The sequence below is a fragment of the Diadema antillarum genome, unplaced genomic scaffold (assembly GCF_040938485.1).
Source record: "Diadema antillarum isolate AM-2024a unplaced genomic scaffold, OU_Dant_1.0 scf00000016, whole genome shotgun sequence".
NCBI lineage: Eukaryota > Metazoa > Echinodermata > Echinoidea > Diadematoida > Diadematidae > Diadema > Diadema antillarum.
Genome location: NW_027270905.1, coordinates 98,210 through 126,015, shown reverse-complemented (window position 1 = coordinate 126,015; position 27,806 = coordinate 98,210). Strand labels below are relative to the sequence as shown.

The following is a 27,806-nucleotide window of genomic DNA, read 5'->3' as shown; positions in this document are numbered from 1 at the left end:
GGTGAATGTTAATATCGAAATGAAAATCTGATATGTCAAGAATATCATATAAACATGACATTTTCAATGCGTTGACTGGTTCCTTTTTATCATTAACATCAGTATTTGCTTTACACAGATTTAAGTAAGAAGAAAAGTGAATTTTCTCTCTTCAGGGATTCCCTGTATATATCCATTCTGGTGGCTTTGTCTTTTGATTATGAATGAGTTAAACATCCTGCTATATATACTGCCATATCTACACGGTGCTGGGTTGTTATTTTCTATTCATACAGTTACATGCGGACCCTCCCCTCGCCCTCCTTTCAACGGGTTCATCATTCCACCCGATAGATACCTTCCGTGGAACCCTTCCCTCTGGACACCCCTCTCAAATGCTAGTCATGACTTTCCAGGACATACTTTCCCATCGGAATTTACTACTGCATCCATGGATTTCTTGCCTGATGGCCAAGAAGATTTCGACGAAACGCCTGATTTTGGAGATATTCCTTCTAGATTAGGAACATTCAATTTCCCGAACATTGACATTCCGAATCCCTTTGGAGGCAATGATGATGAGGAAGATACTACGGAGTCGGTAACAGTTACGGCAGATGCTGAGAGTGGGGATTTCCGATTTCCTATTAGATGGCCGTTTTCTGGCAATGAGGATGACACCACACAAAGTATGCCTACTGTTACGTTTGATGTTACATCTCTACCCGAGAGTACAAGAGAGTCTGGCAATTTACCAGGTTTCGGAGGCTTTAACAGACGTTCTATCGATGTCATACAGCAGCTCATCAATATTAGTATGTCAATAGACTGGCCAATGACAGGAACTGATTCTTTCCCTGTCACACCTGTCACACGCTTCATTCAAAACTTTGTACAAACTATATTTGAGCTAATAGTTTCTACAGACTGGGAGAACAGCGACTTCTCCGGTTTGAATTGGAGTGCTATGAATTCGTCAGAATTACCAATACCCACTTCCATTCGTGAGACCCTATTTATGGTCATGACAACTGATTGGGCAAACTATGACTGGTTGTCCATAAATAACTTGCGCGTCATCTTGTCAGCGATAAATGACAGAATACCTGAAGGTTTCCCCTTGTTACAGTTAGGACATGACGGTCGTTTAGCTCTTGACTGGTCAAGTTTCAACTTGAGTTCGTTACCACTCCCTGCTAACGTCACACAAGCAGTTGATACTCTATTTAGCAGTCAAGTGAATGCCACCGTCATGATGGATCTCTTAATTCCTGAACCCCTTCGTTCATTCATAGATGTGATACTCACTTCAAATTTGGAAAATATATACTGGAATAATGTGACCTCACTGATGCCAAGAAGAATGGAAGAAATGATGTCCCTTGTAGAAACTATAGATTGGCTTAATGTAGACTGGATGGATATAGCACTTTCACTTCTTCCACTACCCGATAACATTCTAGATATGATATACACTCTGGAAAACATGAATGAAGGGGACTTTAACATGAATGAGATAAATATGACATCTCTTCTCCCCAGTGAGTGGCGAGATAGACTATTCCAGCTTATGAACATGGATTGGGAAATCATCACTCTAGAAAACATGACAGATTTCCTCGTGTCTGCACGAATTCGAGAACTCCTGTTGATGATGAATAACACAGACTGGAGTCGGTATAATTCTACACAAGATCTCCTCATGAATCTCCCTATCTCCGAAGATATGCGTAGAACGTTGACGATGTTACTTGAAACTGATTGGACACAATTCAATTCGACTTTTGATGTGATTTCATATCTACCTTTACCGGAAGAAGTCAAGATGTCGCTACTTCTTCTGATGTATACTGACTGGCAGAATGTCGATTGGGCAAATATGGACATGAACATTAACAACTTTCCTATATCTGATGACGTTCGAAATCAAATCCTGACAATGCTTCAAACGTTGGACTTACAGAATCTCACTATGATACACCGACTTGTGAATATGTCAACTTTAATCCTTCCTTTTCCTCTTGAAAACGTTTTGTACAAGATTTCATGGCATTAGATTGGAACAATTTTTACTTGGACCGAGGAAAAACGTATCGAATCTTCCGTTTACCCACCTGCTGCAAGTCGATTATTGATGGTTTTGATGACAAACAGATTGGGCGAAACATGGACTGGAGCGGAATGGATATTACGTCCTTACAACTTCCAGATGAGATGAAACGTTTTGTCTCTGCATTTGCCAGTATGCCCTTGTGGCAGGAATATGAACTTTACAGGTATGGTAGAGAGTCTTCCAATACCTGTTGGAAAATAGACAGCTTCTGAACGCGCTGCTAAGTATGGACTGGCAGCAGATGGAATGGGACCCGAATGTATGGATGAACTCTTCCTACCAGGGATTCCTTCAACACTTCTTTAGTGTCGTATTGTCACATCAACAGGACTTTTTTTGAATTAGGAAGATCAAATTTTCTCCTTAACAAACTTACCTGACCTCGTTCGAAGTATGATGACAGACGAAGCCTTTAATTTGGCGCTCGTTTTAGACTTCCTTAATCTACCAGTGTCCAATGAAACAAAGAAACTTCATCACCTTTCTCTTAACCAGTGAAAGCAGAAAATTTGGACATATCGGGATTGGACTTTGGTAGGACTTCCTCTTCCTGATTGGGTGCGAGATTTTCTTTGTCATGATGCCTGAAATTAGACTGGGATACCTTTGACTGGATGAATATGACTATGGATAACTTGAGGGTGTCAGACGATGTGAGGGAGATTGCCATGATGTTTGAGAAAACATGACTTGGGAGAACGTCGACATGTTCAAACGTCGTTAACATGTCGGGTGTTCCTATTCCTCGAAATATCAGGGAATTGACATCCTTGCTAATGAACATGAATTTGAGTTACGCGCATATGCTTGAAGTTCCGATGTATAATCAGGTGATAAACACGATCAGATTATTGATATCAATTGATTGGCATAATCTTAACTGGTCCCAAGTTATCGATGTTTCAGCGATAGGAATTCCTGAAGACATGCGATCAATGATAGAGATGATGATGATGATAGATCTAGAGAATGTTGACTGGTCCCAGAGTCATTGATCTGGCTGGACTTCCCTTCTCAGAACAAAACCAAAGAATTCTTGACCCATTTGTTGACGATGAATTGGGAAAAACCCCGACTGGAGCCAAATGAACTGGGAAGATTTATCGATGTCTGCGGAAATGAGAGATATGCTCAGAGTGATGATGACAATGGACTGGCAAAATTTCGATTGGTCTCAAAATGGTAGATTTTATCTGGTCTTCCTGTTTTCTGATCAGATGAAATTACAAGCATAGGGGATCGCATTAGGTATTCAGTCCACAGAGGATTAATTCCAATCCTACGCTGGCTTGATCTACCGTTTTTTCCCCGTATATCCCCGCCCGTTCCAATGTCTGTGGTCGGTGATCGAGTATTCTACCGCTGTAGGAGAGGCTTTGAGCTGATCGGATCAGCAGTTTTAGTCTGTACCCCCGATGGCTCATGGAGTAACATGGTTCCTCAATGCAGAAGTAAGTAATTTCGTTTGCTCGTAAACAGAAATGTCACTTCTCACCCGTTCATCAATATGTAGATAGCACGTGAACGCAATTTCGATCTACATGAATGTGTGCACTTCCAACAGTCTAAGTGATGTTCGCAATATTCCAGTACCAAACCTCTGTGGAACACAAGTACCGGAGTGCATGCCATTTAGCATACTGCTTGGCAGGGCATGTACCATTTGATATCGGTCATAAATTGTATTATACTGAGTATATCGTAATCATAGTCCTCAAGAAATTCATACTGACTATTATATTAACCTAATGAAATCTAGGCTTCTCATTTCTTTCACATCAAAGGAAGTCACAATTGCTTAAGTTGGTAAGAACATTTCATCACCTTTTAATATTCAATCTTATTTATCCTACAGAACAAATGTTTCACGTGGTTTCTATCAAACATTACGTCATGATATTTCAGTGATTGTTTCCAACTGTAACTTGTTTTTCCTTTAATGCTGGTTGTAGTCTCTATCTGGTACACAGATTGTTATTTCTCTGTTTTATCTATTTGCGGTGATTGGTGGAAATCGTATTCATGTCTGACTTTTGTGTATGGCCTTTGTTATGGTGCAATGACTTTAATTGTAGAAATGTATTTGAAAGAAATGGTAAACCTTGAAAAATGTATTCAAATTTACTTCAAAGAAAATGATAAACCTTGGTAAAATTAAAATGAAATTCCAATTCTTTTCTATACCCGGTTTCCTACGCAGAGATCATTTCAACATTACCGCCTCGTACTCTACAAACGGAGGAGACAACGGCTGACGTGGAATTCACAACTCTGGAATTCGAGGAAACTACTGTTAGAGAAGTGAGCACACAAGTAGACTTGACTACTACTGATATGTCCACGAAAGCCGAAGACTCATGCCTGTCAAGTCCTTGTGCATCTGACATCAATACTGACTGCAAAACTGAAGGAAGGTCCTACGTCTGCCAGTGCCGCGCAGGATACACCAGAGACCAGAATAACACATGCGCAAGTAGGTTAAATTGTCATTTCTTTACCACCAACTCTCTCACAAAAAAACTGAAATAAAGAGAATTGAAATACCTCGTTTGTTACGATTTAGTACATGTGGCTTAAATACGTGCAATAACATAGAACAGAAACCTGGAGGCACTCTCTCATGGCATATCGATCTTTGTCTTCTTGAAGGCTCCCAACAATTTGTCGCCAGCTTTCGACTCACGGAAATAGATGGAGGAGCAGCGGTCTTCTCCGAGGAACTCCTAAATCCGGCTTCAGCAGAATTCCAAGAACTGTCGTCAAATGTCGAGTCCACGGTAAGGCGATCCTTCCCGTTAAAGAAATAGCATATCATTCACACCGTCACTTCATTATTATGAATTTATTCCTTAAGGAGTTCATCTTGAAAACCATTTATGTGCCATTACGTAAGGTGGAATGGTAGAATTTATATTTGATTAGTGGTTCTGATGCAAAATACATTCCTGGGTGACGTGATAACTACAATCCTAATGGCACTATTCAATGTATCTTTCTTTTGTTTTCACTTGGGTCATAATCAGCTTGACACTGTGTATTTGATGAGCTCCTTGGCTAGTCGCTACCTGGGTACGACCGTCAATGGCTTCTCCAACGGTTCCATCATTACCGATTACACTGTTAACTTCAAGGAAGACAGTGCATCCAACGATTCATCCTCATCGCCCATTACAGCCGCCTCAGTCACGACAGCGTTTACGGAGTCCTTGGTGATGTCCGCTGAGTTGGGTATCATCAATGTAACAATCGACGAGTCTTCTGTGACGGTTGAAGGTCAGTCACATCTGTTTCGCTCTAATCGTTACCCATTTCTCATTTTTATTGTAAAACTTTGTTCGAAAAATATTGTTGAAACGTACGACTACATTAAATGAAGGGGACATCGATTGAGCTATAAAGTCGTATCATTCTACTCTGTGTAGGTTTTTACATCTTGTTTTTAAGTTAAGTTCGAACTTGTTTCTTGGAAGCTATACGCTTTTGGAGTGAATACATTTGATGTTTTTTCCTTTCTCAGATTTTGACGAGTGTCTTTCCTTGGATGATAATAATTGTGACGTAAACGCTATTTGCATCAACACCGAGGGGTCGTTCACCTGTCAGTGTAATGGTGGATATAACGATGAGTCGCCTAACCTCCCTGACGAACCAGGCAGAGTGTGCACGCGTAAGTTGCTTCAAAAACTTTGCGGTAGTTAATATAGAATATGCATTTATGTTTGAATTCACTTAATATTGACGGTTAGATAAATAGAAATTAACGAGAATGCAGAAAGGGTTCAGACATTAATCATGGTGTTATAATCATCAACGTTAAGTTTATCCTTTCTTGTTGAAACATTGCACGGTACGTAATTTTTCCCGCTTTCTTTCTCTTGAATAGATAGTCGTAACTTTAAGAAACATTTGAGTACGAAAACTGTTATTATGTGATACCAGCTACTTTCTCGCCCTCCGAGATTTGTATTGGTTTTCGTGATTGGGTGGTTGGTTGTTTCCTTCCTTCTTGTATTGAGGCAGGAATGTGTTTCCTTTATGCATTTTATGACGTACGGAACTGGAGAAGAGTACAATTTCATGAACCTATCATTGTAACATAGAGGTACTCCTTACATTCTTCATTTGAATCACTTTTTTTTTTGCCCACCAGGTATCCAAACGACCACAGAAGGTGGACTGGATACCACTCAACCGTTTGAGGTAGAGACCACGGAGACTTCGACGCAGCCGAGAAAGGAAGAGACCACTGAAGGTCAGACTTCACCTTATCAAACAAGCCAAGAGTCTGATGATATTTCAACAACAGACGAAACGGTGACATCCGAAACGGCATCAACGAGTTCATCGAGTACTATGCCTCCTACTACCACTGAACAAACAACTGACTCGCCATTACGCACCACTGCTGCTGCTCCCGATGAAACAACCACGCCTGAGGCACAAACGGAAGTGCAGACCACATTTGGTCCAATATGCCCCGACTTGACTGCCCCGTTACACGGATCACTCAGGTACGAGGAGTCCTATCAGCATGGCGATAAAGTTGTCTTCTCCTGTATGCCAGGTTACATACTAGTTGGGCCTAAATGGATCATCTGTATAGATGGAGAATGGAGTGGACCGGTTCCAGAGTGTCAGGGTAAGGATCATGCTTTCTTTCAATGGATACATGTTTGTCATTGCCTGTTAAACTGCTGTGTACGCCTTGGGAAAATGTATTCAGAAAAGACGGTGGAAATATCATATTTTCTTATCATTTATTGTGCTCCAGGCCTCCAAGCATCCTTTCCTAGTAGGGAAATTCTCTAATGGTGAATGTTAATATCGAAATGAAAATCTGATATGTCAAGAATATCATATAAACATGACATTTTCAATGCGTTGACTGGTTCCTTTTTATCATTAACATCAGTATTTGCTTTACACAGATTTAAGTAAGAAGAAAAGTGAATTTTCTCTCTTCAGGGATTCCATGTATATATCCATTCTGGTGGCTTTGTCTTTTGATTATGAATGAGTTAAATATCCCGCTATATATACTGCCATATCTACACGGTGCTGGGTTGTTATTTTCTATTCATACAGTTACATGCGGACCCTCCCCTCGCCCTCCTTTCAACGGGTTCATCATTCCACCCGATAGATACCTTCCGTGGAACCCTTCCCTCTGGACACCCCTCTCAAATGCTAGTCATGACTTTCCAGGACATACTTTCCCATCAGAATTTACTACTGCATCCATGGATTTCTTGCCTGATGGCCAAGAAGATTTCGACGAAACTGATTTTGGAGATATTCCTTCTAGATTAGGAACATTCAATTTCCCGAACATTGACATTCCGAATCCCTTTGGAGGCAATGATGATGAGGAAGATACTACGGAGTCGGTAACAGTTACGGCAGATGCTGAGAGTGGGGGTTTCCGATTTCCTATTAGATGGCCGTTTTCTGGCAATGAGGATGACACCACACAAAGTATGCCTACTGTTACGTTTGATGTTACATCTCTACCCGAGAGTACAAGAGAGTCTGGCAATTTACCAGGTTTCGGAGGCTTTAACAGACGTCCTATCGATGTCATACAGCAGCTCATCAATATTAGTATGTCAATAGACTGGCCAATGACAGGAACTGATTCTTTCCCTGTCACACCTGTCACACGCTTCATTCAAAACTTTGTACAAACTATATTTGAGCTAATAGTTTCTACAGACTGGGAGAACAGCGACTTCTCCGGTTTGAATTGGAGTGCTATGAATTCGTCAGAATTACCAATACCCACTTACATTCGTGAGACCCTATTTATGGTCATGACAACTGATTGGGCAAACTATGACTGGTTGTCCATAAATAACTTGCGCGTCATCTTGTCAGCGATAAATGACAGAATACCTGAAGGTTTCCCCTTGTTACAGTTAGGACATGACGGTCGTTTAGCTCTTGACTGGTCAAGTTTCAACTTGAGTTCGTTACCACTCCCTGCTAACGTCACACAAGCAGTTGATACTCTATTTAGCAGTCAAGTGAATGCCACCGTCATGATGGATCTCTTAATTCCTGAACCCCTTCGTTCATTCATAGATGTGATACTCACTTCAAATTTGGAAAATATATACTGGAATAATGTGACCTCACTGATGCCAAGAAGAATGCAAGAAATGATGTCCCTTGTAGAAACTATAGATTGGCTTAATGTAGACTGGATGGATATAGCACTTTCACTTCTTCCACTACCCGATAACATTCGAGATATGATATACACTCTGCAAAACATGAATGAAGGGGACTTTAACATGAATGAGATAAATATGACATCTCTTCTCCCCAGTGAGTGGCGAGATAGACTATTCCAGCTTATGAACATGGATTGGGAAAACATCACTCTAGAAAACATGACAGATTTCCTCGTGTCTGCACGAATTCGAGAACTCCTGTTGATGATGAATAACACAGACTGGAGTCGGTATAATTCTACACAAGATCTCCTCATGAATCTCCCTATCTCCGAAGATATGCGAAGAACGTTGACGATGTTACTTGAAACTGATTGGACACAATTCAATTCGACTTTTGATGTGATTTCATATCTACCTTTACCGGAAGAAGTCAAGACGTCGCTACTTCTTCTGATATATACTGACTGGCAGAATGTCGATTGGGCAAATATGGACATGAACATTGACAACTTTCCTCTGTCTGATGACGTTCGAAATCAAATCCTGACAATGCTCCAAACGTTGGACTTACAGAATCTCACTATGATACACCGACTTGTAAATATGTCAACTTTAATCCTTCCTTTTCCTCTTGAAACGTTTGTACAAAATTTCATGGCATTAGATTGGAATAATGTCACTTGGACCGAGGAAAACGTATCGAATCTTCCGTTACCACCTGCTGCAAGTCGATTATTGATGGTTTTGATGACAACAGATTGGGCGAACATGGACTGGAGCGGAATGGATATTACGTCCTTACAACTTCCAGATGAGATGAAACGTTTTGTCTCTGCATTTGCCAGTATGCCCTTGTGGCAGAATATGAACTTTACAGGTATGGTAGAGAGTCTTCCAATACCTGTTGGAAACAGACAGCTTCTGAACGCGCTGCTAAGTATGGACTGGCAGCAGATGGAATGGGACCCGAATTTATGGATGAACTCTTCCTACCAGGAATTCCTTCAACACTTCTTTAGTGTCGTATTGTCACATCAACAGGATTTTTTTGAATTAGGAAGATCAAATTTCTCCTTAACAAACTTACCTGACCTCGTTCGAGGTATGATGACAGACGAAGCCTTTAATTTGGCGCTCGTTTTTGACTTCCTTAATCTACCAGTGTCCAATGAAACAAAGAACTTCATCACCTTTCTCTTAACCAGTGAAAACAGAAATTTGGACATGTCGGGATTGGACTTGGTAGGACTTCCCCTTCCTGATTGGGTGCGAGATTTTCTCGTCATGATGCCTGAAATAGACTGGGAGACCTTTGACTGGATGAATATGACTATGGATAACTTGAGGGTGTCAGACGATGTGAGGGAGATTGCCATGATGTTGAGAAACATGACTTGGGAGAACGTCGACATGTTCAACGTCGTTAACATGTCGGGTGTTCCTATTCCTCGAAATATCAGGGAATTGACATCCTTGCTAATGAACATGAATTTGAGTTACGCGCATATGCTTGAAGTTCCGATGTATAATCAGGTGATAAACACGATCAGATTATTGATATCAATTGATTGGCATAATTTTGACTGGTCCCAAGTTATCGATGTTTCAGCGATAGGAATTCCTGAAGACATGAGATCAATGATAGAGATGATGATGATGATAGATCTAGAGAATGTTGACTGGTCCAGAGTCATTGATCTGTCTGGACTTCCCTTCTCAGAACAAACCAAAGAATTCTTGACCCATTTGTTGACGATGAATTGGGAAAACCCCGACTGGAGCAAAATGAATTGGGAAGATTTATCGATGTCTGCGGAAATGAGAGATATGCTCAGAGTGATGATGACAATGGGCTGGCAAAATTTCGATTGGTCTCAAATGGTAGATTTATCTGGTCTTCCTGTTTCTGATCAGATGAAATTGATGTTGCACTGGATCTTGAACATGGACTGGAGAAGCATGCAGTGGATGGACTTCGATGTTACAGATATGCCCATTCCACGTCCCATGAAAAACTTTCTTCAAATGGTGTTCATAAGTGAACATTCGCGACCAACATTGCTGAGCCATGTCAAGCTTCTTGTCGAGTCTATGGGATCGTTTCTCACAAGCATAGGGGAACGCATTAGGTATTCAGTCCACAGAGGATTAATTCCAATCCTACGCTGGCTTGATCTACCGTTTTTTCCCCGTATACCATCGCCCCGTCCAATGTCTGTGGTCGGTGATCGAGTATTCTACCGCTGTAGGAGAGGCTTTGAGCTGATCGGACCAGCAGTTTTAGTCTGTACCCCAGATGGCTCATGGAGTAACATGGTTCCTCAATGCAGAAGTAAGTAATTTCGCTTTCTCGTAAACAGAAATGTCACTTCTCACCCATTCATCAATATGTAGATAGCAGGTGAACGCAATTTCGATCTACATGAATGTGTGCACTTCCAGTAGTCTAAGTGATGCTCGCAATATTCCAGGACCAAACCTCTGTGGAACACAAGTACCGGAGTGCATGGCATTTAGCGTACTGCTTGGCAGGGCATGTACTATTTGATATCGGTCATAAATTGTATTATACTGAGTATATCGTAATCATAGTCCTCAAGAAATTCATACTGACTATTATATCAACCTAATGAAATCTAGGCTTCTCATTTCTTTCACATCCAAGGAAGTCATAATTGCTTAAGTTGGTAAGAACATTTCATCACCTTTTAATATTCAATCTTATTTATCCTACAGAACAAATGTTTCACGTGGTTTCTATCAAATATTACTTCATAATATTTCAGTGATTGTTTCCAACTGTAATTTATTTTTCCTTTAATGCTGGTTGTTGTCTCTATCTGGTACACAGATGGTTATTTCTCTGTTTTATCTATTTGCGGTGATTGGTGGAAATCGTATTCATGCCTGACTTTTGTGTATGGCCTTTGTTATGGTGCAATGACTTTAATTATAGAAATATATTTGAAAGAAATGGTAAACCTTGAAAAATTTATTCAAATTTACTTGAAAGAAAATGGTAAACCTTGGTTAAATTGAAATGAAATTCCAATTCTTTTTTATACCCGGTTTCCTACGCAGAGATCATTTCAACATTACCGCCTCGTACTCTACAAACGGAGGAGACAACGGCTGACGTGGAATTCACAACTCTGGAATTCGAGGAAACTACTGTTAGAGAAGTGAGCACACAAGTAGACTTGACTACTACTGAGATGTCCACGAAAGCCGAAGACCCATGCCTGTCAAATCCTTGTGCATCTGACATCAATACTGACTGCAAAACTGAAGGAAGGTCCTACGTCTGCCAGTGCCGCGCAGGATACACCAGAGACCAGAATAACACATGCGCAAGTAGGTTAAATTGTCATTTCTTTTCCACCAACTCTCTCACAAAAAAACTGAAATAAAGAGAATTGAAATACCTCGTTTGTTACGATTTAGTACATGTGGCTTAAATACGTGCAATAACATAGAACAGAAACCTGGAGGCACTCTCTCATGGCATATCGATCTTTGTCTTCTTGAAGGCTCCCAACAATTTGTCGCCAGCTTTCGACTCACGGAAATAGATGGAGGAGCAGCGGTCTTCTCCGAGGAACTCCTAAATCCGGCTTCAGCAGAATTCCAAGAACTGTCGTCAAATGTCGAGTCCACGGTAAGGCGATCCTTCCCGTTAAAGAAATAGCATTTCATTTACACCGTCACTTCATTATTATGAATTTATTCCTTAAGGAGTTCATCTTGAAAACCATTTATGTGCCATTACGTAAGGTGGAATGGTAGAATTTATATTTGATTAGTGGTTCTGATGCAAAATACATTCCTGGGTGACGTGATAACTACAATCCTAATGGCACTATTCAATGTATCTTTCTTTTGTTTTCACTTGGGTCATAATCAGCTTGACACTGTGTATTTGATGAGCTCCTTGGCTAGTCGCTACCTGGGTACGACCGTCAATGGCTTCTCCAACGGTTCCATCATTACCGATTACACGGTTAACTTCAAGGAAGACAGTGCATCCAACGATTCATCCTCATCGCCCATTACAGCCGCCTCAGTCACGACAGCGTTTACGGAGTCCTTGGTGATGTCCGCTGAGTTGGGTATCATCAATGTAACAATCGACGAGTCTTCTGTGACGGTTGAAGGTCAGTCACATCTGTTTCGCTCTAATCGTTACCCATTTCTCATTTTTATTGTAAAACTTTGTTCGAAAAATATTGTTGAAACGTACGACTACATTAAATGAAGGGGACATCGATTGAGATATAAAGTCGTATCATTCTACTCTGTGTAGGTTTTTACATCTTGTTTTTAAGTTAAGTTCCACCTTGTTTCTTGGATGCTATACGCTTTTGGAGTGATTACATTTGATGTTTTTTCCTTTCTCAGATTTTGACGAGTGTCTTTCCTTGGATGATAATAATTGTGACGTAAACGCTATTTGCATCAACACCGAGGGGTCGTTCACCTGTCAGTGTAATGGTGGATATAACGATGAGTCGCCTAACCTCCCTGACGAACCAGGCAGAGTGTGCACGCGTAAGTTGCTTCAAAAACTCTGCGGTAGTTAATATAGAATAATATGCATTTATGTTTGAATTCACTTAATATTGACGGTTAGATAAATAGAAAATAACGAGAATGCCGAAAGGGTTCAGACATTAAGCATGGTGTTATAATCATCAACGTTAAGTTTATCCTTTCTTGTTGAAACATTGCACGGTACGTAATTTTTCCCGCTTTCTTTCTCTTGAATAGATAGTCGTAACTTTAAGAAACGTTTGAGTACGAAAACTGTTATCATGTGATACCAGTTACTTTCATGGTTTTCGAGTGAAACGCCCTCCGAGATTTGTATGGGTTTTCGTGATTGGGTGGTTGGTTGTTTCCTTCCTTCTTGTATTGAGGCAGGAATGTGTTTCCTTAATGTATTTTATGACGTACGGAACTGGAGAAGAGAACAATTTCATGAACGTATCATTGTAACATAGAGGTACTCCTTACATTCTTCATTTGAATCACTTTTTTTTTGGCCCACCAGGTATCCAAACGACCACAGAAGGTGGACTGGATACCACTCAACCGTTTGAGGTAGAGACCACGGAGACTTCGACGCAGCCGAGCAAGGAAGAGACCACTGAAGGTCAAACATCGCCTTATCAAACAAGCCAAGAGTCTGATGATATTTCAACAACAGACGAAACGGTGACATCCGAAACGGCATCAACGAGTTCATCGAGTACTATGCCTCCTACTACCACTGAACAAACAACTGACTCGCCATTACGCACCACTGCTGCTGCTCCCGATGAAACAACCACGCCTGAGGCACAAACGGAAGTGCAGACCACATTTGGTCCAATATGCCCCGACTTGACTGCCCCGTTACACGGATCACTCAGGTACGAGGAGTCCTATCAGCATGGCGATAAAGTCGTCTTCTCCTGTATGCCAGGTTACATACTAGTTGGGCCTAAATGGATCATCTGTATAGATGGAGAATGGAGTGGACCGGTTCCAGAGTGTCAGGGTAAGGATCATGCTTTCTTTCAATGGATACATGTTTGTCATTGCCTGTTAAACTGCTGTGTACGCCTTGGGAAAATGTATTCAGAAAAGACGCTGGTAATATTATATTTTCTTATTATTTATTGTGCTCCAGGCCTCCAAGCATCCTTTCCTTGTAGGGAAATTCTCTAATGGTGAATGTTACTATCGAAATGAACATCTGATATGTCAAGAATATCATATAAACATGATATTTTCAATGAGGTGATTGGTTCCTTTTTATCATTAACGTCAGTATTTGCTTTACACAGATTTAAGTAAGAAGAAAAGTGAATTTTCTCTCTTCAGGGATTCCCTGTATATATCCATTCTGGTGGCTTTGTCTTTTGATTATGAATGAGTTAAACATCCTGCTATATATACTGCCATATCTACACGGTGCTGGGTTGTTATTTTCTATTCATACAGTTACATGCGGACCCTCCCCTCGCCCTCCTTTCAACGGGTTCATCATTCCACCCGATAGATACCTTCCGTGGAACCCTTCCCTCTGGACACCCCTCTCAAATGCTAGTCATGACTTTCCAGGACATACTTTCCCATCGGAATTTACTACTGCATCCATGGATTTCTTGCCTGATGGCCAAGAAGATTTCGACGAAACGCCTGATTTTGGAGATATTCCTTCTAGATTAGGAACATTCAATTTCCCGAACATTGACATTCCGAATCCCTTTGGAGGCAATGATGATGAGGAAGATACTACGGAGTCGGTAACAGTTACGGCAGATGCTGAGAGTGGGGGTTTCCGATTTCCTATTAGATGGCCGTTTTCTGGCAATGAGGATGACACCACACAAAGTATGCCTACTGTCACGTTTGATGTTACATCTCTACCCGAGAGTACAAGAGAGTCTGGCAATTTACCAGGTTTCGGAGGCTTTAACAGACGTCCTATCGATGTCATACAGCAGCTCATCAATATTAGTATGTCAATAGACTGGCCAATGACAGGAACTGATTCTTTCCCTGTCACACCTGTCACACGCTTCATTCAAAACTTTGTACAAACTATATTTGAGCTAATAGCTTCTACAGACTGGGAGAACGGCGACTTCTCCGGTATGAATTGGAGTGCTATGAATTCGTCAGAATTACCAATACCCACTTACATTCGTGAGACCCTATTTATGGTCATGACAACTGATTGGGCAAACTATGACTGGTTGTCCATAAATAACTTGCGCGTCATCTTGTCAGCGATAAATGACAGAATACCTGAAGGTTTTCCCTTGTTACAGTTAGGACATGACGGTCGTTTAGCTCTTGACTGGTCAAGTTTCAACTTGAGTTCGTTACCACTCCCTGCTAACGTCGCACAAGCAGTTGATATTCTATTTGGCAATCAAGTGAATGCCACCGTCATGACGGATCTCTTAATCCCTGAACCCCTTCGTTCATTCATAGATGTGATACTCACTTCAAATTTGGAAAATATATACTGGAATAATGTGACCTCACTGATGCCAAGAAGAATGCAAGAAATGCTGTCCCTTGTAGAAACTATAGACTGGCTTAATTTAGACTGGATGGATATAGCACTTTCGCTTCTTCCACTACCCGATAACATTCTAGATATGATATACACTCTGGAAAACATGAATGAAGGGGACTTTAACATGAATGAGATAAATATGACATCTCTTCTCCCCAGTGAGTGGCGAGATAGACTATTCCAGCTTATGAACATGGATTGGGAAAACATCACTCTAGAAAACATGACAGATTTCCTCGTGTCTGCACGAATTCGAGAACTCCTGTTGATGATGAATAACACAGACTGGAGTCGGTATAATTCTACACAAGATCTCCTCATGAATCTCCCTATCTCCGAAGATATGCGCAGAACGTTGACGATGTTACTTGAAACTGATTGGACACAATTCAATTCGACTTTTGATGTGATTTCATATCTACCTTTACCGGAAGAAGTCAAGACGTCGCTACTTCTTTTGATATATACTGACTGGCAGAATGTCGATTGGGCAAATATGGACATGAACATTGACAACTTTCCTCTATCTGATGACGTTCGAAATCAAATCCTGACAATGCTCCAAACGTTGGACTTACAGAATCTCACTATGATACACCGACTTGTAAATATGTCAACTTTAATCCTTCCTTTTCCTCTTGAAACGTTTGTACAAGATTTCATGGCAATAGATTGGAATAATTTCACTTGGACCGAGGAAAACGTAATGAATCTTCCGTTACCACCTGCTGCAAGTCGATTATTGATGGTTTTGATGACAACAGATTGGGCGAACATGGATTTTAGCGCAATGGATATTACGTCCTTACAACTTCCAGATGAGATGAAACGTTTTGTCTCCGCATTTGCCAGTATGCCATTGTGGCAGAATATGAACTTTACAGATATGGCAGAGAGTCTTCCAATACCTGTTGGAAACAGGCAGCTTCTGAACGCGCTACTAAGTATGGATTGGCAGCAGATGGAATGGGACCCGAATGTATGGATGAACTCTTCCTACCAGGGATTCCTTCAACACTTGTTTAGTGCCGTATTGTCACATCAACAGGACTTTTTTGAATTAGGAAGATCAAATTTCTCCCTTACAAACTTATCTGACCTCGTTCAAAGTATGATGACAGACGAAGCCTTTAATTTGGCGCTCGTTTTTGACTTCCTTAATCTACCAGTGTCCAATGAAACAAAGAACTTCATAACCTTTCTCTTAACCAGTGAAAGCAGAAATTTGGACATGTCGGGATTGGACTTGGTAGGACTTCCCCTTCCTGATTGGGTGCGAGATTTTCTTGTCATGATGCCTGAAATAGACTGGGATACCTTTGACTGGATGAATATGACTATGGATAACTTGAGGGTGTCAGACGATGTGAGGGAGATTGCCATGATGTTGAGAAACATGACTTGGGAGAACGTCGACATGTTCAACGTCGTTAACATGTCGGGTGTTCCTATTCCTCGAAATATCAGGGAATTGACATCCTTGCTAATGAACATGAATTTGAGTTACGCGCATATGCTTGAAGTTCCGATGTATAATCAGGTGATAAACACGATCAGATTATTGATATCAATTGATTGGCATAATTTTGACTGGTCCCAAGTTGTTGATGTTTCAGCGATAGGAATTCCTGAAGACATGCGAGCAATGATAGAGATGATGATGATTGATCTAGAGAATGTTGACTTGTCCAGAGTCATTGATCTGTCTGGACTTCCCTTCTCAGAACAAACCAAAGAATTCTTGACTCATTTGTTGACGATGAATTGGGAAAACCCCGACTGGAGCAAAATGAATTGGGAAGATTTATCGATGTCTGCGGAAATGAGAGATATGCTCAGAGTGATGATGACAATGGACTGGCAAAATTTCGATTGGTCTCAAATGGTAGATTTATCTGGTCTTCCTGTTTCTGATCAGATGAAACTGATGTTGCACTGGATCTTGAAAATGGAGTGGAGAAACATGCAGTGGATGGACTGGGATGTTACAGATATGCCCATTCCACGTCCCATGAAAAACTTTCTTCAAATGGTGTTCATAAGTGAACATTCGCGACCAACATTGCTGAGCCATGTCAAGCTTCTTGTCGAGTCTATGGGATCGTTTCTTACAAGCATAGGGGAACACATTAGGTATTCAGTCCACAGAGGATTAATTCCAATCCTACGGTGGCTTGATCTACCGTTCTCTCCCCGTATACCATCGCCCCGTCCAATGTCTGTGGTCGGTGATCGAGTATTCTACCGCTGTAGGAGAGGCTTTGAGCTGATCGGATCAGCAGTTTTAGTCTGTACCCCAGATGGCTCATGGAGTAACATGGTTCCTCAATGCAGAAGTAAGTAATTTTGCTTTCTCGTAAACAGAAATGTCACTTCTCACCCATTCATCAATATGTAGATAGCAGGTGAACGTAATTTCGATCTACGTGAATGTGTGCACTTCCAACAGTCCAAGTGATGCTCGCAAGATTCCAGGACCAAATCTCTGTGGAACACAAGTACCAGAGTGCATGCCATTTAGCGTACTGCTTGGCAGGGCATGTACCATTTGATATCGGTCATAAAATGTATTATATATGCTAATCCTAGTCCCCAAGAAATTCTAACTTACTACTAGTACTATATAAACCAATGGAAAATCTAGGGTTCTCATTTCTTTCACGTACAAGAATATCATATTTACTTGGTAGGAACATTTCATCATTTTTTGATACTCAATCTTATCTATCATATAGAACAAATGCTTCACACGGTTTCTTTGAAATATAACGTCATGAAATTTCAGTGATTGTTTACGACAGAAATTTATTTTTGCTTTGATTTTGGTGGTTGTCTCTTTCTGGTACACAGAGGGTAATTTTCCTTTTGTTATTGTTTTTTGTTTTCTGTGTTGATTTGCTAAACTTGTATTCATATTTGACTTTTGTCTATGACCTTTGTTTTGCTACACTGACTTTGATTATTCAGATTAACTTGAAAGAGTCTGGTAAACGTATCCTATCGAAATGTGAAAAATGGAAATGAAATTGCAATTCTATTTCATACCCGCTTTCCTTCGCAGAGATCATCTCAACATTACCGCCTCGTACTTTACAAACGGAGGAGACAACGGCTAACATGGAATTCACAACTCCGGAATTCGAGGAAACTACTGTTAGAGAAGTGAGCACACAAGTAGACTTGACTACTACTGAGATGTCGACGAAAGCTGAAGACCCATGCTTGTCAAGTCCTTGTGCATCTGACATCAATACTGATTGCAAATCTGAAGGACAATCCTACGTCTGCCAGTGCCGCGCAGGATACACCAGAGACCAGAATAAGACTTGTACAAGTAAGTGAAATCGTCATTTCTTCTTGACCAACTCTATTCATAAAAACTGAAACAAAGAGAGCTGAGTGACCTCGTTTGTTACAAGTTAGTACATGTGGCTTAAATCCGTGCAATAACATAGAACAGAAACCTGGAAACACTCTCATGGCATATCAATCTTTGTCTTCTTGAAGGCTCCCAACAATTTGTCGCCAGCTTTCGACTCACCGAAATAGACGGAGGAGCAGCGGTCTTTTCCGAGGAACTCCTAAATCCGGCTTCAGCAGAATTCCAAGAACTATCGTCAACTGTCGAGTCCACGGTAAGTCAATGTTTCCCATTTGAAGAAATAGCACACGTCAGCTCGATTACGTTTGATTTGACGTCTCCAATTTTGTGAGAAAAAAAATTTGTTTTACTTGTCCAATTCCTAAAATGAAGTAAATGCTGCAAACTTTTGCAAGATAGATGATATTAGCGATTATGATGGTCATAGAAGGTAAAATACTGAAATGGTTAAATACATCTTTCGTTTTTGTCCACTCGTATCTTACCCAGCTCGACACTGTGTATATGATGAGCTCCTTGGCTAGTCGCTACCTGGGTACGACCGTCAATGGCTTCTCCAACGGTTCCATCTTTGCCAATTACACGGTTAACTTCAGTGAAGACAGAGCATCCAACGATTCATCCTCATCACCCATTACAGCCGCCTCAGTCTCAGAGTCATTCACCGAGTCCTTGATAATGTCCGCTCAGTTGGGACTTATCAATGTTACTATCGATGAGGCATCTATCACAGTTAAAGGTACATGCATATAGTCTTAATCGTTTCCTGTTTTTTTAATCACGAAAAGAAGGAAACACATCCAAGAACAGAGATGAAACTAGAGCGACTCGCTCCTTTTGTTGAAATATATGTTAACTATGAATGAACCTGTGGTAATAATACATTTTTCTATGATCCATAATCTATCTTGTTCCTCTGTAGGAGATCCACATTCAAAATGAGCGATGGGAAGTGAAATGCTCTATCACTGTATCTCTATCTACGTGTTTGTTTTGATTATGCCATCAAGCGTGGTTCAATATAATGATATTGACTTATGTTGTGATTTCTTTTAAGGTTGCAGTACATTTATCGTCTTTGTTTTCTAATTCAATACAAAATTGAAGATGTTCTCCTGTTTTATTTTCAAATAAGTGAATAATTGCTAACTTGTCATGTTTCCTTCATGTTTCTCAGATCTAGACGAGTGTCTTTCTCCAGACGAGAACAACTGCGACACAAACGCTTTGTGCATCAACACAGAAGGTTCTTTTACATGTCAGTGTGAAAGTGGTTTCGAAGACATTTCGCCAGACGCGAACGAGCCCGGCAGACTTTGCAGTCGTAAGTACAAAAACGGCTAGGAAATTGCAAGCAGCACAAATTCAATGGCTTTTATGTCATCAGTCAAATTGTTTATACATTGCCTTGGGATTCCCTGTTTGTTGCTTTGAGACAAAATGAATTAAGATGATGTGTTTGGCTCCACAAGAGTGGAAAATGTTTGGCAATGCGAATTTCAGAATCAAAGGATTTCATATTTCTACCTTTCATCTTTTCCCTTCTTCACAGAAAAGGGCTCCCAGCTTTATGGCCAAATCACATGAAAAAAAAATATTAATGCTGACATGAGAAAGAGTAGTATCCAGAAAACAAAAACAGAAAAAGAAACTGCCTCACTTTAAATTAACTTTCCATTTTTACTATTTGTTGCTTAATGGGTGCAGAAACAACAGATCAGCCTGGTGATAATACCACTCCAAGCGACAGAGAAGAGTCTACAGAGTTTCCTGTGGCGACCACACTTTCAGAGGAGCAGACTTCAACACGTACATCTACCCGACAACCTGACGAAGTAACTACCGACGACGAATTAGAAGACGCAACTACTAGTTCGCCAACCACTGCGCCCCGTCCAATGTGCCCCCCACTGAGAGCACCACCCCACGGCTCACTTGAGTATGAAGACTGGTATGAAAATGGTGATAAGGTGGTCTTCTCTTGTATGCCTGGATACGTGCTGGTTGGAAATAAGTGGATCGTCTGCCTGTCAGGACAATGGAGTGGTCCAGTTCCAGTTTGCACGGGTAAAGATGACCTACATAATAATGATAATTCACAGTATTTATATAGCGCATTATCACATGAAATGTCTCTAAGCGCTTATAGATTTATAACTTTATTGTATGTTACGTAACTAAGATTATATCATATTGTAGAATTGTGGTATTATGATTTCCTACTTAATGCACATCAGCAGTTTAACTCGCAAAATTCCGCGTTAGCTTCTAAAGAGTAGTGATCATGGCATTTGCGGTAATATGCAGTACAGTATCTATTTTTGACTTATAATTTACAAAGCGAGAACCTTCGTATGAGATCATTAGGTAGAACAGTTTTCTTTCACCTTCTCTTTGTTTGTTTATTTCGTTTTGAGTAAAAATACTTAATGTTTAATCCTGTCACATTTACATATTGCAATTTACCTTACATTATGGAATAAATTAGCACCTTTAGAGAATAATAATCTCGACACAGATACATGGTAGCTTACAGAGCCTACATAAAAAGGTAGCGATGTGAAATTGTGTTATCTTGATCATTGTAGAAAACACATTGCTTATAAAGATACATTGCAATGAAAAGTAACAGGGCTCAATTAGGCAATCATGCTTTTATTTCTTATCTATTTATGGCGCAGTTACTTGTGGCCCACACCCCCGCCCTTCTGCATATGGATTCGTCATTTCGTATGACAGACGCCGTCCAATACACTGGAATTACTCTCAACCGACAAGCACATGGTCCTGGGAAAGCTACACTGGCGAATTTACGACGAGTTCGCTGGAGTTTCAGAGTCCTGACCTGGGAAATATTCCTCCGAGGATAGGGGCTTTCAATTTAAGAAACATTGACATTCCAAATCCATTTGGCAACGAAGATGATACTACACAAAGTATGTCTACTGTCACGTGGGATGTAACACCTTTCCCCGAAAGTACAAGGGAGGCTGGCAGTTTTCCAGATTTTGGGGGCTTCAACAGACGTCCAATTGACGTCATACAACAACTCATGAATATTAGTATGTCAATTGATTGGCCCATGTCAGCTAATGATTCTTCCAGATTGATGCAATTCATTCAAGGTTTTGTCCAAAACATCATAAACATGTTAGCTCCAACAGACTGGCAGAACGGTGACTTTTCGAATATCGACTGGAGTGCTATGAATTCATCAGCACTGCCATTGCCTACTTACATTAGTGAGACCCTAACATTGGTCTTGACAACAGATTGGGCAAACTATGACTGGTTGTCCATATATAACTGGCAGGTCATTTTGTCAATCATTAATCCTAGAATCCCCGAAGGTTTCCCTGTGATACAGTTAGAAAGTGACGGCCGTCTATATCTTGACTGGTCTAATGCCAATGTGAGTGCATTACCTCTCCCTGATAATCTCAAGCAAGTGCTAGAGCTCATACTGAATAATGAAATGAATGCTACGATTATGTTAGATCTACTTCTACCAGAGCCTGTTCGTTCCGTCATAGGAGTTGTACTAAATTGTGATTGGTACAGCATGGATTGGAACAATATGACCTCCATGATGAACATGGATTGTGCTAGCTTGTCCACTGACAACAACACAGACTTTCTCTTCCCGGCCCGAGTACGAGAATTCCTACTCTCCATGAATAACATGGATTTGAGTCGTTCTAATTCTTCCCGCGAGATTATGACACAGCTGTCTCTTCCGGAAAGTATTGTCCAGATACTTGAGCTGCTAGTGAACACCAATTGGACCCAATTCAATTCAACATATGAGACGGTGGCAAATTTACCCGTGCCAGAGCAGGTGAAGACGATTCTACTTCTTCTAATGTACACTGATTGGCAGAATGTTGATTGGTCAAATATGGACATGAATATTGACAACCTACCATTTCCTGAAGCCGTCCGAAACCAACTACTATCAATGATGATGACGTTTGACTCGCAATATCTCTACATACTAAACCAGTTCGTCAACGTGTCAGCTCTCCCGGCTCCAGTTCAGGACATTGTTCAAATTATAATGGGAGTAGGCTGGAATAACTTCAACTGGACTGAAAACAATTCAACAGATGCATCCATGCTGACTGATGTCAGTCGTTTTTTGACCTTGCTGATGAGTGTGGATTGGGAGAATATGGATTGGAGTGCCGTCGATCTCGAGTCGTTGAATCTCTCAAATGAGCTTCAGAACTTCTTATTCATAATGACCAATATGCAGTGGCAGAATGTCAACTGGACAGGAATGGTAGAAAGTCTGCCAGTACCTATTGGTAACAGACAGCTCCTGTACATTCTCATGAATCTTGACTGGGATGGAACCGGATTGAGTGCTGGTAGAAACATTTCTATGAACTCGACCTACTCGGAGTCTTTATGGCAGTTCATGAATTTCCTGGTGATGAACGAATGGGGAAATTTTAACTTGGGAAGTTTTATTAGTTCGTTGATTGATCAAATCCGAGGAGTGCCAATGATGCAACCTGCTAATGACCGGCAACTTTACTGGAGAACAGTTTTCGATTTCCTCAATCTACCTGTTGCAAACAGTACAGAGGAGCTAGTTTTTCTTCTGTTGACCAATGACCCGGAAAACTGGTCACAAGTCGTTGATCTGTCAATGCCACAAGTACCGGGTCAATTGCGGCAAATGCTGCAATTGATGATGGTGATCTCGGAAACCGGAAACATTGATTGGTCACAAATGATTGACTTGTCTGGTCTTCCACTCTCAAATCAGAGCAGAATCTTCCTCACGACGTTACTTCAAATAGGCTGGGAGAGTCCCGACTGGAGAAGTATGAACCTATCACAATTGTCGATGCCTGATGGGATGCAAGACATTGTGATGATGGTGATGACAATGGACTGGCAGAATTTTGACTGGTCTCAAGTAATTGACATTTCTAGTCTACCTATCTCCGACCAGATGAAGGTGATGTTACACTGGATTTTGGGGATTGACTGGAATAACTTCAGCTGGAACAGCATGCTGGACTTTTCTAATGTACCAATGCTAAACCAGTTGTCTCCAATATCAGTCATAAAGCAGCTGAAAGTATTGGCTTATGCTGCTGAATCATTCTCAACGATGATAGTACGCAATGTGTTGGAAGAGGTCTACAAGAGGATCGCACCATTATTCTACTGGTTGGACTTGCCCTTCTTAAGGAATATCCCTTACTTCAAATCCCCATCCCTTGTTGGAGACAAGGTCGTGTACAGCTGCATTAGGGGCTTTCAATTGATAGGATATCCGGCCTTGGTCTGCAAGCCGGATGGTTCATGGAGCGGCATGGCTCCAATATGCAAGAGTGAGTTTCTTTCGATTGCTTTGTAATTTGTATTTGTATTGTGTGTGTCGTCTGTGTGTGCTTGATGCTTCTGTCGCAAATCGTGTACAGCAGAGCAATGTCTATACTTAATTGGTAATCAGCTGCAAATAAAGGTAAATGTTCAACTACACTGGACTATACAACATTGGAATATGAAGAAACAGCATACACCTCCCTAGTTGAATGGTGGATACATATATACATATAACTTCGTCGTGACACGTTAAAGCATCTTGCTTCTGATTTGTAGTTTGTCTCGACTTGCGTGCCCTTTAAAAGAATTCACATTCAACCAGATCAAATTTGTCTATAAAACTTTTTTATTGATTTCTCCAACAGAGATTATCCCTACCTTGCGTCCAACTGCACCAGCCGAGGAGACTACAGAGTTCGAGAGAACTACACTGGACTATACAACATTGGAATATGAAGAAACAGCAACACCGTTTGACTTTACCACAGACGACCAGGATCTGGGTGAAACATCGACCTCTACAACTGATCCGTGCATGTCGAGTCCATGCACAGATGATGCAAACACCGTGTGTCAACGCAACAAAAACTCGTTCAAGTGCGTCTGTCGAGCAGGCTATGCCAGAGACAAGAGCAATATATGCACAGGTAACTACATTTGTTGACGACTCGTATTAGGGATTTAGGATATGTTTTTTCTTTTGAGGTGGTGGCATTAGTGGATCATGCATTATTGTTGTTTCGATGTGTGTAGAGATAAGATGGTGCTATGCATTGGATCAGGGAGGTAGGAAGGGAGGGTATCTCTTCCCACCTCCCTAGTTGGATGGTGGATTGGCGATAATTGGCTTTAGTGTGTCGTTTCTCCGGGAAGAAGTGGTGTTGACTGTTTCCTAACTCTACAGTCGTCCAAATATTGAACAGTGTATGATTCACATTTGCATCTCTTTCAGGTTGTCAAAGGTAATCAGTTGCAACTCCATCTAACAGATAAATAGTGCTCAATAAATTCTAAAGAAATTCTAAAGAAGTCAATAAATTCTATCATTTGAAAAAAAAGATAAATAGTACTTTTTGAACACTGAAGAATACCTGTGTTCTTTTTGAATACCAGTGTCATTTATTCTCGACTGTTCCTGCATTGTTGTTGTTTTCTTTCTTTGGCAGAGGTCCGAGCGTTTGCTGGTAGTTTAAGTTTCACAGGATTTGACGGCCAGACGGCAGTCTTCAGTGATGACTTGCTCGATCAAAATTCTCCTCAATTCAAAGAATTATCGTCCACTGTAGAATCCACGGTAAGTAAATCAAATAATGAAAAGGCGTATAGTTGCGTATCACATACATTTAAAAATTTCTGTTGTACACTAGTACATTATGCGAAATCATCTTCATGCCGCACCTGCCCATATAAAAGATACTCAGTACTTGAGTATAGTGGTTACACATAAGTAAATTAATATGTAATTACGTATATTGGTACTATGATATCTGTACAAGGGGAAATGAGTATTTGCCCAAGGCATCAAAGAATGGTAAGCCATATGTATTTGGTAGATAGTAAGTCCTTTTTAAAAATGGCATCTTGGTGATGCTTTCGTTGTGCGACCATGAAATTTGTAAGTATTCAAATTCAAATATTAAAAAAAAAGTGTTACGGTGAAGACGAACAAAAAAAATAAACCTTGAATGCTAATAATGCAACACACACATTGCCTTGCCTCAGCTCGATGTGGTGTACCAAACGAGTTCTGTGGCCGACTTCTACCTTGGCACTGTCGTCACTGCCTTCAGCAACGGTTCCATCATTACCGCGTATAGAGTCAACTTCAAAGACACGTTTAGCGCCAATGCGGCCACAGTCGCCGATGCCTTCAGGACTTCCCTAGCAACGGCTCCTATCAACGCAACGATTGATGAGTCATCCATCACGGTGGAAGGTACGTCAACATTTTGTACTATCTTATATTTCCACTATGTGTCCCCTACGTTATTTCAGAATAACACATTTCATTTTCTATTGATTTCACCAATCTCTTTCAAAATTTATGATTCCATTTTCAAATCTCTGTTTGATTAACAAGACTTTGACGAGTGTCTCTCTACTGACGACAATGATTGTGATGTCAACGCCGCCTGCCTTAACACTGAGGGTTCCTTCACTTGCCAGTGCGACAGGGGTTTCACAGACAATTCCCCGGATCTTCCCAGCAATCCCGGCAGAAAGTGTATTGGTAAGATATCAATGAGATGGTCATCAGCACACCCTACTCTGAGCATCATCCAGTTACACTTTGCACATTTCCCATCGATGCACACAGGATAAGCATAATAATCGAAGATGAATTTTGCGTCACCAGTGTTAAGCTGGGTTTGTAAAGCTGTTTCCCAATGTAATTCCAGCTTTGTGTTTCATTCAGATATCTTACCTTTCATGTAAAACAGGGAATGAATTGAAAATTCAGATGTAAATCAATGTATAGCCTACATAAAGGACACACACAAAGTAAAATTAACAAAAACACCAGACAGATAGACTTTGACCTACGCATAAACTAATTTTTCACCATCTCACAGAGAAAGAAGGATTTACTACCGACTCAACTGTGGAAACCACCTTTGAGATGACAACGGAAGTGGATGATAGAGCTGACACTACAACGGGTTTGATGACGACACGTGAAAAGGCCACCACTAGTAAGTCTTAAAAAGAATTTACGGTCTTAAGACAGTATTTTAAGGTATGAAAATAAAATTTAGACCCGACCTGATATTACGTTCTGTACGATGCCGCTTGGCATCGCGTTCACGCAGCATGACTCTTAAATAATTGAAAATTGTAATATATTGTTTAAACGGTTAGAACCATACTTACGTCTAATATAAAATTATGAACATTTATTACTTCACCCTTTCCCCCCAGATCAAGGAAGATTTACAACAGCGCCAGATGAGGAAACTACCTTTGTGAGAACAACGGACGTAGATGAGAGTGTGGACACTACAACAAGTTTGATGACAACGACTGTTGAAAAGGCCACCACTAGTAAGTCTAAAGAGGATATTAAGGTGTTCAAACATTATTTTAACGTATTTAAATAAAATTTATACCCCACCTTGATATTACGTTCTGGAGTCCTAACTTTTTTTTTTCACAAATCTTTATTCACTTAAACATTCAGGTACAAAATAAATGTCGCATACAATACATAAAGTACTATGATACAAAATTGACAGGCAGCTACAAAACGTCTAAATAATGTAAATATGATTCCAATTCATATTAGATACAAAATCTTTAACGGTGACTTATTATATTGGTCTACTTTATTCGCTTGCTTTAAAAATTGACCAAATTGGCTAAAATGTAATGATTTCTTTTTATTTCTTACAAAAAATATAAAGTATTTTGCATAGTCCATTTGTAGTCCTAACTGCTGCTTAATAAGCCAGTTCGGGGTTCCAGTTTGAGCATGAGCAGAAAAAGGTCATTTGTACCAAGAGACAGATTGGTTTTTAATTTCACTGAGATAAGCATTTGTAATGTTATGATTATTCATGTAATCCATGAAATGGTGCCTGCCAGTACATCCACCTGACAGCAAGCCTGGTATTTGGAAATGTTAACAGAAAAAAGTGTGTTAATGTATTCAAAACAGCACAATGAAATGGATGCTTCCCAAAGTGTTGATTGACAACCATTCTGGTCACTTCATCTACACAGGTTCATTCTTTGTTAGAATAT

At 40.5% G+C, this 27,806-nt stretch overlaps 1 protein-coding gene across 1 annotated transcript in view; it reads left to right on the top strand.

Annotated features, from left to right (window-relative positions):
• Positions 1–27,806, top strand: part of LOC139725048 (uncharacterized) — an 83,531-nt gene that overhangs the window by 33,083 nt on the left and 22,642 nt on the right. The window contains exons 20-41 of the mRNA XM_071636137.1: positions 276–1,216; positions 2,134–2,255; positions 3,461–3,543; positions 4,293–4,565; positions 4,742–4,869; positions 5,116–5,365; positions 6,243–6,731; positions 7,178–7,567; positions 8,375–10,600; positions 11,350–11,622; positions 11,799–11,926; positions 12,173–12,422; positions 12,667–12,816; positions 13,319–13,807; positions 14,254–14,907; positions 15,196–15,341; positions 15,921–17,269; positions 22,854–22,987; positions 23,447–24,070; positions 24,431–24,712; positions 25,232–25,359; positions 25,788–26,001. Of these exons, the coding sequence (XP_071492238.1) occupies positions 276–1,216; positions 2,134–2,255; positions 3,461–3,543; positions 4,293–4,565; positions 4,742–4,869; positions 5,116–5,365; positions 6,243–6,731; positions 7,178–7,567; positions 8,375–10,600; positions 11,350–11,622; positions 11,799–11,926; positions 12,173–12,422; positions 12,667–12,816; positions 13,319–13,807; positions 14,254–14,907; positions 15,196–15,341; positions 15,921–17,269; positions 22,854–22,987; positions 23,447–24,070; positions 24,431–24,712; positions 25,232–25,359; positions 25,788–26,001 (9,723 nt within the window). The remainder of the gene's footprint in view (positions 1–275; positions 1,217–2,133; positions 2,256–3,460; positions 3,544–4,292; positions 4,566–4,741; positions 4,870–5,115; positions 5,366–6,242; positions 6,732–7,177; positions 7,568–8,374; positions 10,601–11,349; positions 11,623–11,798; positions 11,927–12,172; positions 12,423–12,666; positions 12,817–13,318; positions 13,808–14,253; positions 14,908–15,195; positions 15,342–15,920; positions 17,270–22,853; positions 22,988–23,446; positions 24,071–24,430; positions 24,713–25,231; positions 25,360–25,787; positions 26,002–27,806) is intronic.